Raw genomic sequence first — 25230 nt, 5'->3', positions numbered from 1 at the left:
ACCAATAACCTCCCACTCAATCGGTTATTAGAGAAAAAGAAATTAATTATCATATAATTAATATATTATAAATAAATATGATAACTAACTTACCATATTATATTTATAACCTATAATTTTAATATTTCATCTCATGAAACATACAAACCATAGTTCTTTTTCATTAATCCTCCACTTGATGTATCTCACACATCACACCAATTATATCATATATAATTGAATTTTCTCATGTTAATTTGAACACTTCAAATTAACCCCAAGAACTGATTTTCAACTTGAATCTATTGAGCTACCAAGGGGACCTTATGAACCTGTAGCTCGAAGCTCCAACGGTACGTGAATAACTGACTAAACTCTTTAGTCACGGGATCCACCATCTGTTAACTTTCGAGCACTCCATTAAAGACCAGAAGCTGCACTCTTCTCACTACAAATATATTTCTCACTACAAGAATTTTTAGACCCAACCTAATTGTTCAGTTTGTAAATTTCTTCAACCCAAATAGCCCTTATTAAAAAATGAACCCAGCCCAACCCAATTGATCGATTTTTTTGGGTCATCTGATCTTTTGAAAACCCAAACTTTGTATAAAACCTGACCACGAAGTGTTAACGTCTCCTCATATATTCTGTCATATATGACAGAGACTTCACTTCACTAGGATTACCAAAGGTAACATGACCTCAATCCTGAGTGAGTTGGGAACTTCTGCCTCTAAGGGCGGTTCTTTGATTTGCATGCGTGCGAGTGGCCAGGTCATCAACTCAAACCTACCACTTTGGAGATTCGTCTGATTTAGAAGCTAGGAACTCAGCTACACAAGATGGAATTCACTCCTTCATCGAAGCAAGGGTAAGTAGATAGATTGCTCCCTTAAGGGCTGATCCTAGGGCTTGAACGATGTGGCGCCACACACCTTCTCATGGCCCGAGAGTGTCCAAACATAGTAGAACTATGTTGTATTGTTCATTAGAAGAATTAATGGTATTTAAGGAGTTAGATGTAACTATAGAGGCAAAACGGTAAATTGACCTAGTTGTACTTACGAGCATCTGTGAAGGGTAATCGTACTGTTGATTGGTTATATGCAATGGACATAGAAATATATCTGTGGTAAGGAGAGTTCAGTTGTCAGTCTTTAGTGGAATGCCTGACAGTTATTGGATGGTAGATCTCATTGCTAAAGAGTTTAGTCAATTATTAACGAACCGTTGGAGCTTCGAGCCATAGGTCTATAAGGTCCCCGTGGTAGCTCAATGGATTCAAGTTGAGAATCCGTTTTTGGGTCAGTTTGAAATGTTCAAATTGATAAGAAGGAATTCAATTATATATGATATGATTGAACTGGTTAATTATATTTGATATGATTGACTTTATATATGAGATACATTGATTGGAGAAAATTGGATATAAATATGATTTATATCTAGTGGAGGGGAAAACACTATGGTTGATATGTGATATTAAACTATAGGTTAATGAATATAATATGATTATATTTATTATTTTATTTTGAAAATTATAGGATAATTGGACACTATTTTTTCCGTAATCGTGCGTTAATGGGAAGTTCCAATCAGTTTTCGTAATTGAAGAACAAAATGAAAATCATTTTCATTTTGCAAAGAACACGGAAATCGCTCAAATGAAGTGTGTTGCCTATTACTTAGTAAAATCAGAGACTATATAATAGCTCAAGTTTACTACACGATCGCTTACATGCGCGCACTTCTTTTTAAACGATCGCCTACATTTTACTAAACGATCGTATAGACAATCGCTGCCTTTTTCTTACACGATCGTGTACTTCATTTAAACGATCAAGCATTTTATCTACACAATAGACAAAACTTTCTCCCACTTGCTTGATCGTTGTATACGATCTCTATATCCTCCTCCTCTCTACCAAATCTGAACAGAGCCCACTCTTTGGATTCTCACACCAAGAATATCAAGGGCTTCAAGTGGTGGTGTCGTCCCCAACTTTCTTCTGTTCGTGTGGAGGCCGTTCCTGGTAGACGATCGGGTGTTGGTGAATGATAGTTTGACATTCCAACGAGAGCACCTGTTCCCTTGGAGAGATCGAGATTTGTCGAGGAGAAAAGTTCTTCAACTAGTAAGTTTGCTTGTTCTCTTGTTATTTAATCTTAAAGCATGCTGGTAATTTATAGTTTGATGCATATCTGTATGAATGTAAATGTGGTAATTCTCTCACGATGTCTTTGGAAAGATCCGCTTCCGCTCAGAGGTACTTTTGTCTAAGAGTTCCTTCAATTGGTATCAAAGCTAGGTTTCTGATATTCCAAATTCATTGATGAAAAGAATTGCATTTACATTCTTGGTGGGTGAAGCGTGTCTACTCTCTGTCTAATTGTTAAATCGTTTGTAAATGTGTGGATTAATGGAGTTTCTGAGATAAAACCTCTGGTTTGTTTAAATTCTTTTACATTTCGAGTTAATTGTAAAGGGCCCTGCGTTTTTGGGCATATTAACTACTATCAAGTCCATAATTTCAAAGAGTTTGAGTCTATGAGTCGTTCGTGAAGAAGCTTCATAGCAAGGGTTGATGTTCTTTGAGGATGAAGACGACCAAGCGTTGGTCGAGTCGTGTAAATGATGGGGTAGACGATCATTGAGTATCGGATACTCGGGAGCTATTTTACGCACGTGCACTAGACGATCGTATAGCTCAGCAAGCTTCATCGCTTAGAGACTGATTATACGATCACAGAGTAAATCGTTTAGCTATCACGTGTTAAGTGATCGTCTAAATGATAAGGCTTCATGGCTTCGTTGTCGTCTAAACGATCATTTGGCATCCACGTGTTTTTGTCTCGTGCTCTACACGATCGTTTACTTGACAAGCATTTACTAAACGATGAGGAGCTTCGCCCGGCTGTTCAAGACCCGATTTTCCTGTGAACCGATTTGCTCAATGGAAAAATGTAATAGATAGAGTTTTTTTCATTCCAGTTTTAGAGGTGGTTCATCCCGGTCCATTAATCTGTGTTAATATACAAAGGATGTATGTTTTATTTATATCTCATATGGTATGCCATATAGAAAAATCTCACCTTAGGTTATGCATTGGTCATGCATCATCTCTTTATTATAAGTGTAATAATTTAAAGAAACATGATTTAAATTACGTAAGAGCACGCTCATACATCATATAATATAAAAGTTATAACTTATGCATGCATAAAGCATTGACATGGATCATCTTTATGTCATAATTGTTATAGTATAAAGGTGTATGGAAAGCATGTGTGCTTGGTTGTTATTTGTATATAAAAGTTATGTATAGTAATGACCAGACATTACATGAAGCATGACACATAGGTTAAATTTATAAATTTTATAAATACCACGTTATGTGACAATGTATGTTTTAGTTGTTTCTTTTATAAACGTTATAAAAAGAAATTAGAACTAAAATCAATAAGAAAGATATCCATGCCAACTTAGGTTTGAATCATGGTTTTAAAACTTGGATGAGATAGACTTAAGATCACGGTTCTAATATGATTAGCAACCTTAGGCCTTAATCTTTTAATCAGTTTAATAGGATTAAATTGACTAATAAAATGTTAAAGTGTAGCAATTCTATCTATAAGAGACCTTTTGTCTAAGACGAGTTCTGTCTAGGTTGGGGTTTTAAGGTGACGGAAATGGAACACCCCTACTTGGAAACCTATCTGAAAAGGTGAATTAGATAGATTTGACCCATGCATGCAAGATTAAGGACAATCCATTAAAGAGTTTAATGTGACTACTTTAACTTTTTTTATTTCAAAGACAAAAGTTGTTTTTGAGTGGATTAAAAATGACAGACTAAAATTAGTAGCCGGAGTGTCTAGGTTAATGAACCCCTAGGTAGAACTTTTTGTGGGATGTACTTAGGGCATGTGATACTTTATTTAAACCTCTAGCATTTCTCCTTTCAATTGTCCACACCATGAGGCCTATCATCGGCCTCGTGGTACCTTGGGAGTGTCCCCCTAAAGGATGGTATTTGGGTAGGTCAATATCAATGTGGATGGAGGGAATGTTCATAGTAAGTGGGAACGGGACGTGCGACGGCATATCCTATGGTCTCTCTCATTAGGTTGAATAAAGTTTCTGTATATTGCCTCGAGGCACCCTAGGAGTGTAGCCCTATAGGATGCCATTTTTTAGCGTTTCTTTATTTGATCTTCTGAAAGAGGATAAGGTTACTTAGTCACTTGTCCTAATCTGCTTCTTCCCTATAGTGGGCGCATTAGGGCAGGACTCTGGAGCCGAAAACGAGGGGTTACACTTACACGAAATTGTTAAGGGTTAACAGTGTTGGACCCAACAAATGGTGGTTGTTAGGTTCAGTTCCAAGCGTTGGTTCTGCCTAATGGTTGAGAATGTCTCATCCCAGTGAAGGGGCATCTGATCACCCCACCGGTGACATTTGTCCTGCCTCGCTAGGGCATCATTGCAAAATAGAAGTCTTCATCACTTAGGGTACTTGGTAACTGTTTTGCTAAAACTAATTGGTTAAAATGTGGTTTAGCAAAGTCTTATAAGAATTTGTTCATTTTTCAGCAACGGTTTTAAAAATGGCCACAGCCACTATTGCATTGCTAAGCGCCGAAAAACTAACTGGCGACAACTACTCGAGTTGGAAACATATGATCACAACGATACTCATCATCGAGGATCTCATGATGAAATGTTTGCTAGAACAAAATTACAAAAATTCTTTTGAATATAATGAAATGTTCATTATCTCAAAAGGTAATATAATATGTTCTGTAAATCTAGAAAATAACTTATACGTGTTAAAACTGACTAAGGTAAAAGCCGTTTTGAATATAGAGATGTTTAAAACAGTTGAAACTCATCATAAGAAAAGGAAAATTTCTCCAAATGTCTACCTTTGGTACCTAAGATTAGGTCACATTAATCTCAATAGAATTGGGAGATTGGTTAAGTGTGAACTTCTAAACCAGTTAGAAGATAGCTCTTTACAGCCATGTGAATCTTGTCTTGAGGGTAAGATGACCAAAAGATCTTTTAGTAGAAACGATCTGAGAGCCAAAGAACCCTTAGAGCTAGTACATTCAAACCTTTGTGGTCCGATGAATGTTAAAGCGAGATGAGGGTAAGAATATTCATCAGCTTCATCGATGATTATTCAAGGTATGGCTACATTACCTAATGCATCACAAGTCCGATACACTTGAAAAGTTCAAGGAATATAAGGTAAATGTTGAGAACCAATTAGGTAAAGGGATTAAAACACTTCAATCCGATCGAGGTGGTGAGTACATGGACTTAAAATTCCAGCACTATTTGATAGAACACGGGATTCGGTCACAACTTACAGCACTTGGCACACCTCAACAAAATGGTGTTGCGGAAAGGAGAAATAGAACCTTGTTGGACATGGTTTATTCTATGATGACTTATGCTCAGTTGCCAAGTTCATTTTGGGGTTACACAGTAGAGATTGCGGTGTATATATTGAACATGGTTCCCTCAAAAAGTTTTTCAGAAACACCTTACAAGTTATGGAGAAGACGTAAAGGTAGTTTACGTCACTCCAGGATTTGGGGATTCCCAACACATGTGTTGGTGCAAAATTCAAAGAAGTTGGAACGCCGTTTAAAGGTATGTCTTTTTGTAGGCTATCCCAAAAAGACAAAAGGTGGTTTCTTTTATGATCATCAGGAAAATAAAGTATTTGTGTCGACAGATACAACATTCCTGGAAGAAGACCACATTAAAAATCATCAACCTTGCAGTAAGGTAGTATTAAATGAGATAACCAAAGAAACTACAGATAGATCAACAAGAGTTGTTAATCAAGCAGGTTCTTCAACAAGAGTTGTTGATGGAACTGGTACTTCACATCATTCTCAAGAGTTAAGAATGTCTCGACGTAGTGGGAGCGTTGTGCAACAGCCTAACCGGTACATGGGTTTAACTGAAACTCAAGTCGTCATACCTGATGATGGCTTAAAGGATCCATTGAATTTTAAACAAGCAATGGGTGATGTGGATAAAGACTAGTGGATAAAAGCCATAGACCTCGAAATGTTGTCAATATACTTCAATTTAGTTTGGATCTTGTAGATCAACCAGAAGGGGTAAAACCCATTGGTTGCAAATGGATCTACAAGAGAAAATGAAACCAAGTTGGTAAGATACAGACTTACAAAGCTAGACTCGTGGCAAAAGGGTTTTCCCAAAGAAATAGGTTGGACTATGAAAAAACCTGCTCTCCGGTTGGCATGATCAAGTCTATTAGGATACTCTTATCCGTTGCCACATTTTATGATTATGAAATCTGCCAAATGGATGTCAAGACAGCTTTGTTTAATGGCTATCTTGAAGAGAGTATCTATATGTCTCAACCAGAGGGGTTTATTGCACAGGGTCAAGAACAAAAGGTTTGCAAGCTTAATAGATCAATTTATGGGCTAAAACAAGTGTCTCGATCTTGGAACATGAGATTTGATGTTGCAATCAAATCTTATGGCTTTGAATAGAATGTTGACGAACCTTGTGTTTACAAGAAGATTGTCAACAAAACTGTAGCTTTTCTGGTTCTAGATGTTGATGATAATCTGCTTATTGGGAATGAAGTAGAATTTCTTGCTGACATTAAGACATGGCTAGCCACGCAATTCCAAATGAAGGATTTAGGAGAAACACAGTATGTTAAATCATTTGAAACCACAAGAACAGACCGATAGCCGAATCTCAGGCACCTTATATAGATAAAATGTTGTCTCGATATAAAATGCAAGATTCCAAGAAAGATATGTTGCCTTTCAGGCATGGAATTCATCTGTCTAAGGAACATTGTCCTAAGACACCTCAAGAGGTTAAAGTTATGAAACGAATTCCATATGCATCAGCAGTAGGGGGTTTAATGTATGCCATATTGTACTCGTCCTGACATATGTTATGCAGTTGGAATTGTCAGCAGATATCAGTCCAATCCTTGATATGATTATTGGACTGTTGTTAAAAACATCCTTAAGTATCTTTGGAGAACGAGAGACTATATGCTCGTGTATGGTGTTAAGGATCTGATCCTTACTGGATATACTGATTTTGATTTTCAGACCGATATAGATTCTGGGAAAGCTACTTCGGGGTTAATATTCACTCTAAATGGGGGAGCTATAGTGTGGAGGAGTATCAAGAAAAGTTGTATTGTTAACTCTACCATAGAAGCTGAGTATGTACACCGAGGAGACGTGTTTGTCATGCATATTGCCTCTGAAGACAACTTGGCTGATCCATTTACAAAGGCCCTCTCAGCAAAAGTTTTTTAGGGCCGTCTAGTGGGACTAGAACTGCGAAATAGTTAGAACTAGGGCAAGTAGAAGAAGTACTAGGAATCCAAAACCCTTGTTTATTGTATTTATTCTCTCATTACTCAACATTGTATATATATTTGTATAAATATGTAAAATCCACTGGAGTTTTAGTCCAAGTGGGAGTTTGTTGGGTTATATGCCTAAAACTTGCAGTTTGTAACGTTAAACATATTCTATTATCAATAAAGATGTTATTGACGTTTATTCAATAAAATTGTTATTGAATATGTGAATTGCACTTATAATGTCTAAATCCAATAAATTAAAGATCCATGACTATGATTTGAATACATAAACTTTATGTGGAGACGGGGAATCCCATTTTAGAATCTTCGTTCCATTAGGGATGGATCCCGTGGTAAAATGGACATCTCTAGCAAGAAATAAATGAGTACTTGAATTCGAAACCAGTTTGCACATGTGTTGTGTTCTTGAGAAAATAGAAAGGAAATAAAAAGAACAATTAAAATGTTATTAAGGGGTGGGGGGACCAAAGGCACCTAACTAGTTACATTCAAGCCCTCTTTATTCTTGGCTGAGCACTTCTACCACTAGCCCAACAACTAAGTTTGAAAATTATGTCTATGGACACTATTTCTACTTCCAAATTTCTTCCTTTGTTAGCTACTTTTCACCCTATAGTTTAAAAAACCAAGTCAAAAAAAGTAACTTTCAAAAAGTTGTTTTGTTTTTTAAAATTTGGCTAAGAATTCAACCATTGTACTTAACAAAGATGCAAATCATTGTAAAAAATGTGGATAAAGTAGACTTAATTTTTTTTAAAAAAAAAATAGTTACCAAATGGGGCCTAATTTTTCTCTGTTTTTAGCATCTTCTTTCTAAGAGAGGATGATGTTTCACTTTTTTTTCCTTTAATCAATATATTTATTGGATTTAGAGTTATTAAGACAAAATAGACAACCATACAAATAATAACTTTTATTGATTTAACATCCATAACTCTTTATTGATGATGTCAATTAATAGCATTTACTATCTACGATTTTTAGAGCATAAAACCAAACAACACTAAGGTGTTGTGTATTGTCAGTCTTTCTCTGTTGGGAGTATGTCTTGTGTGTATTCCCAAAAGGTCATAGGGAGGTATTTGTATAAAGAAGAGCAAAGCCCTTTTTCCTAATATTTTTCTTTGTCATAATTAATTAAATAATATCTATTTAATTAAATAACACTTATTTAATTTTAGTTTGCATAGTAATTAAATAATATTTATACATTAAACCCAATTTGATGTATATATTTAATTATCGTAAACATCGCATGTATATGTGTAAAACTTCTCTATTACTTAATTCTTTGTGAATCTAATTCACTTGAATGAATTAATTTCAATCTTATTCAAATATTACTTTCCAATTTAATCATATATCATATCCATAATTAATTATATATTAATCACATTAATATATAGTTTCCTCAAATTAATTTGAACAATTCAAATTATCCCTCTTAAGTATCCTCTAGTGAGCTAACGAGGGGACCTGGTGAACCTGTAGATCATAAGCTCTAACGATATAAGATTGATTGGCTAAACTCATTAACTAAATTAATCAATATTTGTTAACTGTGGTATACTCCACTAAAGACCCACAATTGCACTCTTCTCACTACAAATATATTTCTATGTCCACAAATATAGACCAATACTAGTAAGTTAGTCTTTCACGAGTGTTCATAACTCCAATTGGGTCAAATTACAATTTTATCCTTGGATTACCTCTGACTCCTTAAGCACCGGTGCTCCTCCAATGAATAACTTGTTTATGGTCCAACCGATAAATAAAAACCCCTCTCGAGCCAATGAAAGGGTAGTGCCCTTTGTTCAAGTTCCGGAGACACCACTTAAGGGAACACTCATCTACTTACCCTTAAGGCGAAGAGGAGTGAATTTAATCTTGTATTATTATGTTCCCAACTCCCCACTTGGTCTTATCCTTAAAATGGTAGGCATACTGGGTCAACGAAAGTCACCCTCACCCATACAAATCAAAGGGCAATCCTTCGTGAATAGGAGTTCATAATATAGTCAGAATTATGGCTAAGTTGCCTAGATCATCCTATTGAAATGGAAACCTAACTAATTAACGGTATTACATCTAGTGGTTACTATTTCGCGATTCAGTCTTATGCAAACTCATTGCATAGGATACCCCCATTGGCGTGTCACATACACGAACGCATTATATCATTACGTTTGTATCAATTACAAAGTGGGTCATATCCATAGTGTACCAAGATAAGGTACCCAGCCTTATCCTTATACTATAGTCCCTTTAGGGTATATCTTGAACATGGATTCTTGCATGTCTCTACGTATAGTTCAAGACTCATAAGACAACCTTGGATGGTAGTTTGTTAGATTTAGGGTTATTAAGACAAAATAGACAATAATACAAACAATAGCATTTATTGATTTAACATCTATAACTCTTTATTGATGACGGTCAATTAATAAAATTTACTATCTACGACTTTTAGGGCATAAAACCCAACAGTTTGTGGGAATATTTGTACAAGGAAGACTAAGTCCGAGGCTGTTTGTGATTTGGAGAGGAAATACTCAGAAGAGAGTCTTCAACATAAGCATGCTTATAAGTATTACAATGTGTTGTCATATTCTGTATTGTGAATGTATGTTATTCCTTTGTATTTTACGTGTTTCAAATTGAACTTGAATTACACGTCATTCACGCTCTTCAAAAAAGAAATTTCATTCCTTCAAAATATTCATTATCTTGACCATAAATCAATAAATTTTGAAATTTAAATATAATAACATAGCATTGAATTATTATAGTAAATATTTTTTTTAAAAAAAAAAGCTAATGGGGTAGAGACGTGTTGGATTTTATGTTCTAAAACTCGTAGTTTGTAAATTAATAAACATATTCTGTTTTGTTTTTTTATAAAGTTGTTATTGAAATTGTAATCTTGAATCCAATAAACTAAGGTCCTGAGACTATTTAATGTATTTTGAATTTTATGTAGTGACATAAATGTGGATCAAATTCAAATATATAGCCAGAATGGTCTATAGTATATGAATAAGGTTGGGCGCCTTATTCTAAAGACACTATGGATGCGGCCCACTTTGTAGTTAGTACAAACGATGTGATCCTGAATTGTTCATATAAAGATATGTGAGTGGGAGCATCCTATGCAATGAGTTTGCATAAGACTGAACCATGAAATAGTCACTTTTTACGTTCTAAATGTCGTTTTATGTATAAAACTGACTATTTCGTTAATTGATGGCCTAGATAACTTAATCTTAATCCTAAGCTAACTATAAACTCCTGTTCACTCGGAATTATCCTTAGATCTGCATAGGTGAGGGCAGCTCATCATCACTGGCCCAATAAGCCTCCCATTTCAGGGATAAGATCGGGTGGATAGCTAGGAACATAGGGTGCAAGACGGAATTCACTCCTACCCATTATAGGGATAGTAGATAAGTTGTTCCCTTTAGTACTGAATCCAGGTCTTGAACAAGGGGCCTCACCCTCTCCTTGGCCCGAGAGGGATTCGGTTTATAGGTTGGACCTTAAACCAATTGTTCATTAGAGGATTAGTGGAACTTAAGGAACAAGATGTAGTCTTGGGGGTAAAACGGTTTTTATGACCCAGCCGAGGTTATGAAAAATCTGTGAAGGATTAGCTTACTTATTATGGTTATATCAAATGGACAAAAATATATCTACAGTAAGGGGAGTGCAACTATGGGACTTTAGTGGAATGACCCGTTAGTTACCAAATGTTGATTAATTAGGTAAAGAGTTTTACCGGTTAATCTCGGATTGTTGGAGCCCATGATCTGTTGGTCCATTAGGTTCCCCTACTAGCTCATATGGAATAAACTTAGAACAGTATGATAGAATGATTCGAATTGTTCGAATTAGGTGAAGAGAGAGAAACCGACAAGTATATGTGATATAGTGGTCGAGTTTTCCAGTTTAGAGATACAACTTTAATATTTAAATGTGATTTAAATATGAAGAATATGAATACGTTCATATTCGGAAGCTCAGAAATAATGAAAATGGTCAAACATGTAAAAAGTCAAAGAGTTGACTTTTGACTTTGAAAGTCAAACTTTGACCAACCTTATATTCAAATGTGATTTGAATTTCGAGAAAATGAATGCGGATTCATGCTCGGGAGGTCAAAATTAGTCAACCGGAAAAATCATAAAAAGTCAAAATGTTGACTTTTTGGTGAAAGATTGACTTTGACCAAATGACTATTTTGCCCTTTGACTAAAGTTAGTGGGAAAAACCAAACTTTTGTTGGATAATTCCATTAACAAAATAGTGGGCTAGGTGTTGGCTTATAGTGGAGACCTTAAGCCCACTTAGATAGTGGATTCTAGGTGTTGGGTTTTTATGAATTGATTTCATGCAATTGTTGCATGACCCTTTTCTATAAATATGGGCTTTTGAATTTGGATAAAAAAAGTTTTGACAATTTGCCAATTTTTGTTTTCAAAATTGGGTTGGAAAAACAAACCCAAACCCTACCCAAATTTCATCTTCTTTTCAATCTCTTTCTCTCTCTCGGGTTCTTCATCCACCGGGTCCCACAACCCGGTTCTGAGTCCAGAGGATAGTAGGTCAACTCTAATGGTGATCCGTTCGTGTTCGGATCGAGATTCGGCAAGGAAAAGCGGGTTTCGGAAGCTTCAAAGGTAATTTTTAATTACTGTTTTTCCTTCAATTGCATGCATTTTTTTCCTTTAAATTAAAAGAAATTAGAGTATAATTAGGTCCTTTTTCCGCTGTGTATGTCTCATGTTCCATCAAGACGAGGAATCTCATTTTAGAATCTTGTCCCATTGAGGATAGATCCCGTGGTAAAATGGACATCTCTAGCAAGAAATAAATGAGTACTTGAGTTTGAAACTAGTTTGCACGTGTTGTGTTCTTGAGAAAATAGAAAGGAAATAAAAAGAACAATTAAAATGTTATTAGGGCCCTCTTTATTCTTGGGTAAGCACTTCCACCGCTAGCCCAACAACTAAGTTTGAAAATTATGTCTATGGATACTATTTCTACTTCCAAATTTCTTCCTTTGTTATCTACTTTTCACCATACGGTTTAAAAAATCAAGGCAAATTTGGGAACTAAAAAAAAAATAACTTTCAAAAAGTTTTTTTTGTTTTTAAAATTTGGCTACGAATTCAACCATTGTACTTAACAAAGATGCAAATCATTGTAAAAAATGTGGATAAAATAGGATTAATTTTAAAAAACAAAAACAAAAAAACCAAATAGTTACTAAATGGGGTCTACTTTTTCTTTGTTTTTGGCATCTTCTTTCTAAGAGAGGATGATGCTTCACTCTCTTTTTTCCTTTAATCAATACATTTAATCTTCATCACCTTTTGAAGAGACAATAATAGGTCAAATTAAAAAGATGCACCTCAAAAATGAATAAAACAACAATATTTCATTAATAAGTTTCAAAACAATCCTATATTTATAATAAGTTTAAAACATATAATATTAATTAAAAATAGTTAAATTATACAAAAAAAAATACATGAACTTTATACTTTGTGTCAAAAAATGCTTTTAAACTTGCAAAAAAAAAAGTTTCAAAAAACTCTTACCGTTAGTTCTGGATGGAAATCGTTAGTGTTTTGTTTCAAAAATATCTCTAAACTTTCAAAAGTTTCAAAATATCCTTAAACCTCCAAAAGATTTTTAAAAAAAATACCCGTAATGTTAGTATATAAACACAAATTTGTTACTCCTCATTTCAAAAATATTTTTGAATTTTTAAAAGTTACATTAATATTCTTAGCCTTAAAAAAATTCCTACTGTTAGTATAATGATGAATTTGTTTGAGGCTTTCTTGAGTTCGAAAAAAACCTATTATAAAACAAGTTATATAGATATCATTTTTTTTTCCATTCAGATACCCTCATTTTTCTCCCATTTGTCAAATTCTTACATCAATCTTTCTTACAAAAAAAATATAAACCAAAGTTTCAAGTTTAAAGATAAAATCCTACAAAATCTCACAAAATTCCAAAACCAAACTTCCCCCTTGAAACTAATCCCTTGGTACTTCTATTATTCTAGTTCTTTGTTATAATCTATATACCTTAACGGGATGGACAAATCCTTTTTTAATAAGATAAACAAAGGTCATACGGTTCATAGAAAGAAGAATATGATGAGAGATAGAAATAGAGAAAATAGAGAAATTTTAAGTCATTAGATTGAAGTAAGGGAGAAAGAGGAAATAGAAGAGGAAAGTGATGGGGTAAAACATAAGTGTATTTTTGAAATCTTTTGAAAAGTTTTTTTGAAAGTTGAAATCTTTTTGTACAAAGTACAAAATTAAAAACAACTTTCTTTTTTTTAATTTAGCCTAAAAATCTCTGCCCAAAACATTGAAGAGAAGTTGGCTCTACTAATAACATAATTGCATTAAAGAAACAAAACCCCCCTCCAAACATTAAAGAGAAGTTTAAAAATAAATAAATAAATAAAGCTATTCCAACATAATTGTGTTAAAGAAAAACATTAATTTAATTTTTAAAAAGTTAGGGATAGAAAAAGAAAAAAGAATTGCCAAAATAAAGGGTGGATCAAACCAACCTGAAAAAGAAAAGAAGTGGGTTGCATACAAAATGATATATCTAGGGAGAGTCAAGAATATAGGAAGTTATTAGTGTTGTTAAATCAATCTTCAACAATTCTTTACGTATGGCAAAAGATTATCCAATTGGTATAAACATTGTACCATCGACTTCAAGTTTTAAAGGTTTGGTTATTTCAATTATAAAAATATGTGTATAAAAAATTAATAAAAAAGAGTTTATTTATTCACTTATTTATTTATATTGTACTTTTTTTTTCTTTTTTGAAAAATATACTTTTTAGCTATTTGTTTTGAAACTTATTATTTCAATATTATAGTTTTATTACACATGAGTATCCCTCATATGAACAATTTTTTCATCCGTAATTCTATAATGATGTGACGACACTACAATAAAAGTGGGTTTTCATGACATAAGGGAGCAAACAAATTGAGGGGAAGAAAAAAAGTGTTAAATAAAATTTGCAGTTTTTTTTTTAAAAAAAAAAAAGGAAAATGCAACTTTCGGACTTTGATTTTTTATGACAATTTTTAAATGTCACCCATTTATGGCGTTAATTGCCATTAAATAAATTTATTAATTTATTTTTTGAAATAAAATCAGAGTATGTGCTTTAAATAGATTTGAAGAAATCCTTACACACGAAGTTGAAACATGAAAAATTGTGTTTATTTGTTATAAACGCGAAAAATTGTATTTGTAGTTGAGTAAATTCAATCGTTTGTTTATATTTTTTCAATACATTTAAATTGTTCTCGTATTTTCAAGTGATGAGAATTGATGAAAATATTATTGGTCTCTTAAGAAATATCCAACCCCGACTTCAAGTGGGTAGAATTGGCTACTATAGCTTACTCCATATTTGAGCTTCAATTATAATAGTTAGTATTTCTAGTATTATAACCTAGAGTTTCAAATCCGTCGTTGTTACAATATTTGCTACTTGTCACCGTGTTTACTGTTTCCTTTTGTTATGGTGTTTACTATTTTTGTTTGCATCTCAAATACAAAATATACCTATATATTATTATAACCCATCGACTATAATAATCAATTTAGCTCCTCAAACGTCTCTTTAATGTCTATATATAATAAAATCTACAAAATTAAAATAATAAGTTTCAAAGTAATATTATATAAACAATAAGTTTTAAAAAGTACAATATAATGATAATATTAATAATATTATTATTATTAGAAGAAAGGAAAAGAAAAAACTCCATTAGAAAGAGTGTTTTTTAGAATAGATGATATTATTATACAACAATAAGGGGATCTCACAGCCCGGGATCAAGGCATCAAAGCAACAAAGCACAACTAAAGACAGGGTAACAATACGAAAACAAAGCCAACAAGATAAGACCAAAACATAACCAAAACATAAACGCAAAAACCCTCAAACCACCAGGGAGAAAGCTAGAGAAAAAAAAAATCAAAACCTCAACAAAGCAAAGAGCAACAACAAGTTCAAAAAGAAGAAAAGCATCCGTAAACGTACTGATAAAACCAAGAAGATCAACCTGCCAGGAAGCAGCTCGAGCACGAATCGTAGAGATCATAAGGTGAAACAGAGCAGACACCGATCTCAGTCGACCTCCATGCAGTCGCCGATTACGCTCCTGCCAGATATAGTAGATAGAAGCACACCAGAATACACAAAACGACTTACTACGCACCCCTTACCCGACCCCACTTGGCACAACTAACTCAACTCGACATCCCACCCTTCCACCCGATGCGACGAACCCAACTGACGTAACACACTAGACCAAACCTCTCTCCCAAATCCACACTTAAAAAATAAATGATCCCGCGACTCCACACCTCCTTCACACAGAAGACATTTCCTCTCCCCCCTCTGACAACACACCTCAACTCTTCAACCAATCCCGCATACCCAACATGTTCCTCACAGCTAACCACGCACAAAAGGAGTGACGCGAAATACACCTGACTATCTGAATAAGACCCCAGATCTCAAGCAACTCCTAAGACACTGTAGGCCACCTCCAACCTCCCTCACCATCCATGAACTCTGACAACCGCGCCTCCAAACTACTCCCTGCATCATAAACCACCGTAGACCCATATGAATCCAAAATTGTATCCCCCGGCAGCCAAAGATCCCACCAAACAAAACAAGACCATCCATCGCCGACCATCAAACGAACCAGATGTTTGAATCTATCTCTACAACGCAAGATAGCCCTCAAGCACCAAGACCTTCCAACCTCACTTCGAACAGCCCACAATGACCGCCCATGCAAAACATACGCCTCCACCCACACCACCCATAATGATCTCAATTTAATTAAGAGAAGCCAGAGCAGCTTTATAATAGCAGCCCGATTCCATGAAACCACATGTTTCACACCCAACGCCCCCTCTCCCAACGACAAGCACACCTCATCCCACGCCACCCATGCATTACCCCGACTCACTGCACTGCCCTTCCATAAATAACTACGTAACAGACGATCAAATATTCAATAAATAAGGTTAAATACTTCCATACAATATTTAAAATACTATCTTAATCATTATATAAATAAGGGCTGACTAGATAAATAACAAAATTTAAGTTTTCATTTGGATAAATAGCAAAAACTTTTAAAAATTTTAAAAATAGTAAAACGAATTAGAAAATTAGAAAATAATGATTAACAATTGTCAAAACTACCCCACATGGAATTCTAAAGGTGTGAGAGTTTCAAAACCGTTTGAAAACAACAAATACATTCTACCTAGACAACTGTCACACACTAAACAATGCATTATGAAAAAGTGTCTAATCCACATGTACAAGAAATAAACTGCTTTCTTCATACAGACTTGCTCCTAAAAAGTAAACCTACTCTAGTGGGAATACAAGATTGAAATGAATCAAAATCTTGAAAATCAATGATTTCAATGTTGCCCTTAAGAGGTTGAAAAGAATGATCAATGTTTGCTAATTCATTATTCAAATACAGTATATTTTCAGTGTTCAGGACAACAGATGAGACATGGTCAACCACTACACATAAATCAATTTGAGGGGACTCTGATAAAACTGACATCAACCACAAAATATCTTTATCTTCAACAATCCTAATAAGATTCGAATTGGCATAACTAATATGGTAAATTATCAAACGAGATATAGTTAACTCAGCGGAGGGAAAAAGTTTATCTTGGATATATTCCAAAAATTGTTGGAACCATAAATTTGATGGAATATGCGCCTCAAAATTTTGAAATCATGGTAGTGAGAATTCTCTTCCCATCGAACATCAAAGAGGAGTTAATCCATTGTAAAGTCATAGCAAAAACAGTAGAAGTTATGACCATTTTTTTACGAAGTGATATTTTTTCTTTCCAAATCATTAAGAATGTATATAAAAAATTTAAAAAAAAAAAAAAACAATTCAAATATTTGAATAAAACTGAATACGTATAAAGTAATGAAAAATCATTCAAATATTTGAATAAAATATATGGATAAAATAAGAGTTAAAAATATATGAATATTTAAAATATAATTTGGTAGAAAATTTTGGATATTTAATTAAGGTGTGATTAATTCAAGGAGTGGTTAAACAAAATCTAAAACAATAATAAAATATGGAGATTATGTTAACTACAAATCAAAATTAGGAGGACAGTTGAGGAATATCAGCAATTACTCTTGTACATAACTCGACCATATTTTTTATTCTACAATTACCTAGTATTTGTAGTTTCATCAACAAAAATTACTACGTACCAAACAAGGACAAATAATGGATTTAGGAAGTTGTGGCCATGTGCATATTGAGTTGCCATAAATCTAATTCCTTGGCGGTTTTGCCATTTTTCATAATGAAACCTTAAATTTTGTCATACGCTCCAATTTTCTTATAAATAAACGTTTGTATTGCTTATCCTACAAAGCCCACTCCATATAGAGGGAGAAAAATCGAACATCGTGAATAATATATTACTATTTGGGAAAAAAAGAACAAACCATTAAAAAAAAGTAACATGACGCTATTAATCGATATCTATTCCCGTTCTATTCTAATTTAGTTTAGCAAAATATATACATAACTCTATATATAAGACACTAATTACATTCGTATTGCTCCCTATTTCAAATATGGGTGATTTCATTCTCTACTCCCAATTATTTAAATTTAAAAAGGAATTATATACCTTTTCAAAATAATAAAAGCGATATATCCTTTAAAGCCCCTTTAAAAATGTCAAAGAAAAAAAAATGGATAAAGCCCCTTTAGAAAAAGGAAAAATGAAAATAAAATGGCATGCACTAAAAAAATTGATGTCCGATCTTATCACATCTCCAAAATTTAAAGTATAAGCAAAATGGGTATTTACTATAATTATGTATTTCTTTCTTCTTCCTCTAACGATAGGAAACTATACCACATCATTTTAGCAATATTGAATAATTTCTCGAACCTTTAAAATTGCTTTCATCTCTATTTTCTTTCCATCTAATTAGACATCTTCCACAAGCAACCCAACCAAAGCACATACCTAAAGCCTAAGGTTAAGTGTAACGCTCCAAATTCAAGAATCATATTAAGATTTAACGTTTGATAGTCCAAGCATTTTTCTGCGACCTAACAGTATCATCATTACTTTGGGTTCAGATTTTTTAAGCATGTTTTATTCTCACTCGCATGTTTTCTCGGAAATTTTCTATTAGTCCGCCTAACATAAAATTGTTCCAAGCTTAGCATACTTAAGTTTGAAGTTCTTATGATTGAGCAACCAAAAAAGAAAGATCACTTTATTGGTGTAGATAGTAACTATTAATTATTTTAAATCTTTCTTAACCATATTTTCATATCTTTAATCAGGAATCTTCTTATTCGAATGTGCGTAACATGACATTACATCAATATTAGCTTTGTGCACAATACATTAATTACATTAGCATAGCTCACTATCTCAAAGATGGATGGTTTCATACTATGCTTCCAATTATTGAGAATAAAAAAAAAAAAAAAGAATTATGTACTCTTTCAAAACAATAAAGTGACATACCCTTTTAAAAAAAGGAAAAAAGAAACTACAATGACATACCTTAAAAAAATGATGCCCAATCTTATCACATACTCAAATTTTATCTCTAAAATTGTGTAGTATCTATTTTAACCATAAATTTTCAATTTCATCAAATAAGATTTTTTATTTAACCAAATATTGCAATTTCTATACTATATATTCAAATTTCGTTTATTCACAAACTAATTTTATAATAAAATCTAAATTTTGGTAACCTTCATTAAGTTATTCAATGATATCAAGTTTTTGCTCGTGCACGGATTTAAGTTATATTAATATACGAATTAACTATGAAATAACTTTGCAAAACTCACAAATGTCAACAAAAATTTAGCTCCAATGTCCTTTTTCCTTGAAAATTTATCCATTATGTACCATAAAGATGTTTTATGACTCATTAAGAGTATATATATAATAATATAAAATAATAATTATATAAGCTTTCAACATAAATCATATTTATTTATAAATAATTTAATAATAATTTATTGTCAACTAAATATTAGTGGATAACTATAATTAGTTTTATGATCTATAAACATATAGTATTAAACACATTTTAAACAACTCTTTAAATTAGAATCTAATTTCTAAATTTGTTACCAAACATATATGAACACATAAAATATAATTACGATCTTGTTGATCATTTGTTTTCAATATCTTGTTTTCAAATTCTCTACTAAATAGACCTTAAATATCCGTGTTTGATTTACAAATTTTGTATATAGAAAATAAAACTAAATTTAATCAAGAAAAAAATTAATATAGTCATAAATTAATTTAACATTATTTATTCTATTGTTGTATTAATTAATTATATAATTCTTAAAATCAAATAAATGAATATTTTATATTAAAATCTAATCGAATTTAATTTAATTACTAAAAATAATTAAATTCTAAATTAATTAGAATATTATATTAAATAATTAAAAAACATAAAATATTGATTGTGGACATATTAGTCTATGTAATATATTTATATTTAATAATTCGTTGAAATTAACAGTAATGCTTAATTGAAATTAATTCATTAATTAATTAGACTACAATTTTACCACTTATCTTCCGTGTATAAAAATCTCACGTAATAGAAATCTGACGACATGAATTTTAAGATTCACTAAATAATAATATCATGTATTTTAAAAATCGAAATCATTGAAAACAAACGAAAAAATATACTAAAGTTGTTTCGAATTTTATTTAAAAAAAATGAGGTTTTTAAATATAAAAAATATTTAAAAATATTTATATTTTATACCAAAAAAAATTAAAAACACAAGTACTTTTGAAATTTTTTTACTATAAAATATAAATATTTTTTAAAACTTTCTATTTATAAGAATTTCCAAAAAAAAAAAAAAAAAAAAAACATGTAAAACAAGCCCTTAAGGACATTAATTTTTGGACTTCTTGATGTGTATAGGCGAGAAAAATTAGCTGTCATGGGAAAACAACTTATTTGTTGGATACGGATTTATTAATTATTATTAATTATTAATTCTTTTTTTCTTGTCTTATTTGAGATTACAAGTTTTGATAATTCATCCGCACATGAATAGATTGTAATTTTTACTTTGTTTTTTTTACATAGAATATTATATTGCTCTTATGGATAGAAATGCGGTCAAAATTTCATATTAGTTAAATAAGAAAATAATCGTAGGTATATTAGTAAGAATAACTATTTCGATTGGTGTGAATCATTTTAGAGTAAAACCAAAATAAAAATCACAAAAGTTTATACCTAAAATTATTGTAGATATAGTTGGAAGGTGATTGTCCCTAACATATTTATTGAACCGAAGTTTATAATTTACCATTATTTTCCATCCTCTGTTATTCTCTCTTCAAGCCAGATTCACATCTTCAACCCCCGACTAAAGCTAGGGGATGATTGGGGGCTCGAACTCCACCAAGCATTTCTTTGTCAATATTTTGTTACTAATATCTAGCCATTGGATTATACCTTTTACAAATTTATATAGTGGTTTAAACAGAAATCACTCTTTTATTATAAAAGTAAATTGAGATTTTATATTTAACAAATATAAATATCGTTAAGTTATTATGAGTTATTTTTGGACTAAAAAAAATAGCAGTGATATAGCGAAGAAGAGAAAGTTACCAGGTCAAGAAAACGATAGTAGACATACAAGCAACTAGACCAAGAGGATGGGATGAGTTTAAGGAAAAGGGCTAATTTGATCTTGAGTCAAAAGGCCGTTGGGCTTCGACCTCGGCCAAGGATGAGGTCGAGGTTGACCCTCTCCATTTAGTGAATGGAGTGTACTATGACATATTTGGGCCTTGAGAAGATGATAGTTTGGGTCAAAAGCCTAAGAAAGAAAGAAAAATGAGTAAATTCGCTAATAAATACTAAAAAAAATAGGCTTTCTACATTCGTATTTGTTTTTACCACATCACTTCTACTTCTTTTGTAACAAAAGATTCCTTTTTATTATTTTCTTATAATGATGAATTTAAGAAATGTAAAAGCCTCTTTCTTATTCTCTATCTCTTAAATGGTGTGTGATTTTCTATCTTTTCCATCTCACTCTATATTTTTCTATATTTATTTCATTTTTTAAATTGTATATTACCGCAGGATATATTGGCAGTTACAAGTTATTTGACAATCCTCTTCCCACTGAGCACCCTTTCTCCTCGATCCACACATCCAGGGAGTGTTTAGTCTTGCAAGGTGGTCCTTACTGATTCACACGGGATACCACGTGCCCCATGCTACTCAGCCAAGATTTCGTGATCCATTATCGAACTTATTCCTTCCAATTTAACGAGTATTCTCAACATTATGCCTTTTAACCTCCTCGACTAAGGATGAGGCATAGGCTTAGCCTCTAAATTTGATGAACAGGGTCTTGCCCATTTGGCTCAAGAGTTAACCTAATATGACTTGAAAACTCTCAGATGGATGCCATAGGTCGGGATTTAACTATAAATATATCAACTTACTTTAGAGGAAGTAAGTTGATTCTAATACTAAAACTCTCTACTTGCTGCACGGTTACACTTTTTTTACTTAAGCATCAAAGCTTGTGTGGCAAGCACCACACCAGTGTGCAAATCTTTCCATCTTACAGGTCATGTTCTTCCCAAATTATAAATTTACCATTGTTGTCACATAAAGGTCGAGTGCATCTTTCTTGTCCAGAAATTTGGCATCAACATAGGTCATGTAGACCAAAGAAGTTAATCTACACATGTAGACCAAAGAAGTTAATCTACACTATAAGAAAAAGAAGTTCTCCCAACGCCTAAATAGAGCGTCGGGAGTTAGGTCATTGGGAGAGACGGTCTCTCCCGACGAAGCAAAGGCCCGTCGGGAGTTCTCGGAAACTCCCGACGTCGTAAAAGTACGTCGAGAGTTCCGACGATTAAAAGAGGGGAACTCCCGATGCCGGGTGTTGATCGTTGGGAGTTTTCAGGAAGATCCGTCGGGCGACGTCGGGAACCAGACCCCTCCTTCTTCCCCACTCCCCATTTTTTTCCCCACTTTTCATAGAACCCCCCCCCCCCCCCCTCCAACTGCCGTCGCCCCTCTTTTTCTTCCTCTCCCTCTCAAATTTTTCCCTCATTCTCCCATTTTTCTCATCTTCACCATTCTCCCTCACTCTCCCCATTTTCCTCATCTTCACCATTCTCCCTCACTCTCCCCATTTTCCCATCCTTTTACACTTTACCTCCCATTTTCTCCATTTTTCCCATCCAATTTTTCTTCCATTTCTCCCTTTTCTTCTATCCTTTTACACTTTCCAGTTTTTCCACCAACTCCTTTCCCTCCATTTCCCATTTTTCTCTCATTTTCCCTTCATTTTTAATCTTTTTTTCGTTCGCCGCCGCAGTCGTCGCTCCTCCCTTCGATCAGCAGCTGCAATCAACTGCCTGCCGCTACCATCGTCTCTTCACCGGTAATTTTCTCATTTTATTTTATTTTATTTTTTATATTTATTTAAATCATATGTGAAATGCCCATTAAAATGTGTTTCAATATTGTATTCGCTTTTATTAATTCTCTAAAATTGTTGTATAAATCATGCCCATTAAAATCTTCTCTGAATTTTTTTTTGTATAAATCATGCCCATTAATATCTCGTCAATTTTGCAGAATATATTTGTTTTACAATCTCTAAAATTATTGAAAGTAATTTTATAACGAACATGTCATATGATGTTGGTTATTTGGAGCCTAAGCATGCATGATTTAACATTTTGAAGATGTTGAATAAATGAAAGACCTATATTAATGTAAAAAATATAAAATAAATCTTTAAACCTCCAATTTGGTACTTAACACATTTAATATTATAAAAAAGTTTAAAGAATCTACTAGACATAAAACTAAATTTTGTATCTAATAGAAAATTGAACTTTAAATTTTGTGTCCAATAGGCTTGTAAAGTTTAGAAAGGCCTATATTAAACTATCGTGTTTTTTTTTTTTTTTTTTTCAGTTTTAACTTTAGTCGCTCGTTCTTACCCATTTAATTATTATGTCTAGCATCAAATGTTGGAATTACAATCCAGCCCCACTGTAGAAGGTTCTCAACCACTAACGGGGGATGAAATCTGTGGATGTTTTAACTTAGTCAATTTAATTATTATGTCTAGCATCAAATGTTGGAATTACAATCCAGCCCCACTGTAGAAGGTTCTCAACCACTAACGGGGGATGAAATCTGTGGATGCTTATCAATATAACATTTCAATGTTTTTGTTTTATTGTAGAATGTTGTTCGGAGATGAGCTGGGACAATTGTTGAAGATGTTGTGTTCGAGAAGTGTTCTAGATGTTGTTTTGATTTTACTTCTTTTATGTATTTGTGATATGAATGTTTATTGACTTTGTTTGGATATTGTAATTTCTAGTATCGACTTCGTTTGGATATTGTAATTTTTTATTTACTTGTTATAATATGGACTTCATTTTCATTTTTTAGTTATGTGAATCTTTATTTGGTTTAATATGTTTTACAGGTTTTCAGATCAAATTTTAAAAAATTACAAACGATATATTAAATTTTAATACTCCCCACACATATATGATCTTCCGACGCATTTTAAAACGGCGTTGGGAGTTATGGGGAAACTCCTGACGCCTACGTGGCGTCTGGAGTTATGAGGGCACTCCCGACACATATGTGGTGCGCAGGGAGTTCCTCATAACTCCCGACGCCGTTTAAAAGTGTGTTGGGAGATCCTCTCCCGACAACGGGTTTCTCCCGACCAAACTCCCAACGACCGTTTATGCGTCGGGAGAGCCTCTCGCGACGATTTTTCCACACTTTCCCGATGAAATGTGACATCGGGAGAAGTCAGATTTCTTGTAGTGCTAAAATGAGACAGGTTTGAAAAACTAGGAACACTAATGCTAAAAGAGGAAGGGAATTAACCATTGGGTCTTGGGTCACCTCAACTCGGCCATGTTAAGGTTGTGGACTCAATCTATCAAACGAAATGTGTACAACATGCCCCCAATCCAGTAGGTCCACAATACTTCCAATTTGACTTACCTGTTAACTTTGTCCCATAAGGAAAGAGAAAGAGACCTAAGACAAAGACTACTATAATTATAATATTATAACTCTCAAAGAGGTAACTTAAATCTCATCCACAAATTCTAAGCTTCCAAGCCTTTCATTCTATAACTCAAGCATCAAAATATGGGTGGCAAGGGAAATACCACAACGGTGTGCAAGCTACGCTCTTCCCCTTCCAAATAAATTTATTATCATTTTCAAGTTAAGATCATGTATGTTTTTCCTTATTCAAATTTTGGCATGAATGTTAACACCATCGGTAGGGAAGAAGAGTTATACCACGAAGGGTTTCTCTTTTATCCTTGTTCATTTCCTAAGAAAAATGTAGTTAAATTAGCATTTGTCACCATACTTTGGACTTTAGTCCCACTATTTCAATAAATTCTAAATCTATACAATTAACTTATCGCTAATCTTTTTAAAAAGAATTTCTTATCTATTAGCATTTTTACTATCAATTATAAAAATATATTCATATATTGTATGAAAATTATTAATATTTTTAACCAAAATTAAAAAAAAAAACATAAATAAATAAATCAAGGGGTGCTTGAGCCCTCAACTTGAAGTTGGTAGTTTGAAGATCTAAATATAATAGTGATGTTTACAAATGTT

At 33.1% G+C, this 25230-nt stretch overlaps 1 protein-coding gene across 1 annotated transcript; it reads right to left on the bottom strand.

Annotated features, from left to right (window-relative positions):
* Positions 1–15287: 15287 nt before the first annotated feature.
* LOC150035355 (uncharacterized) lies at positions 15288–22869 on the bottom strand. The gene is made up of 5 exons (XM_090314770.1): positions 22760–22869; positions 16012–16460; positions 15822–15955; positions 15437–15616; positions 15288–15314 (listed from the first exon to the last, which is right to left on the bottom strand). Exons 1-5 carry the CDS (start codon positions 22867–22869, stop codon positions 15288–15290), a joined length of 900 nt encoding a protein of 299 aa, XP_090170896.1.
* Between the last annotated feature and the right edge of the window lie 2361 nt (positions 22870–25230).

The sequence above is a fragment of the Benincasa hispida genome, chromosome 6 (genome assembly GCF_027475165.1).
Source record: "Benincasa hispida cultivar pf3 chromosome 6, pf3_genome.v1.1, whole genome shotgun sequence".
Classification (NCBI taxonomy): Eukaryota; Viridiplantae; Streptophyta; class Magnoliopsida; order Cucurbitales; family Cucurbitaceae; genus Benincasa; species Benincasa hispida.
The sequence above is the reverse complement of the archived record's forward strand: the minus strand, read 5'-3'. Positions and strand labels throughout refer to the sequence as shown.

What these genes read in the sequence shown, in the direction of transcription:
- LOC150035355 (XM_090314770.1), bottom strand. Translation starts at nt 22,869, where the DNA reads ATGGGAAATGGAGGGAAAGGAGTTGGTGGAAAAACTGGAAAGTGTAAA. An exon ending in AAAAATGGAGAAAATGGGAG is followed by an intron (nt 16,461 to 22,759) that starts GTAAAGTGTAAA and finishes TCTGTTACGTAG; the next exon opens with TTATTTATGGAAGGGCAGTG. An exon ending in GTTCATGGATGGTGAGGGAG is followed by an intron (nt 15,956 to 16,011) that starts GTTGGAGGTGGC and finishes GGTCTTATTCAG; the next exon opens with ATAGTCAGGTGTATTTCGCG.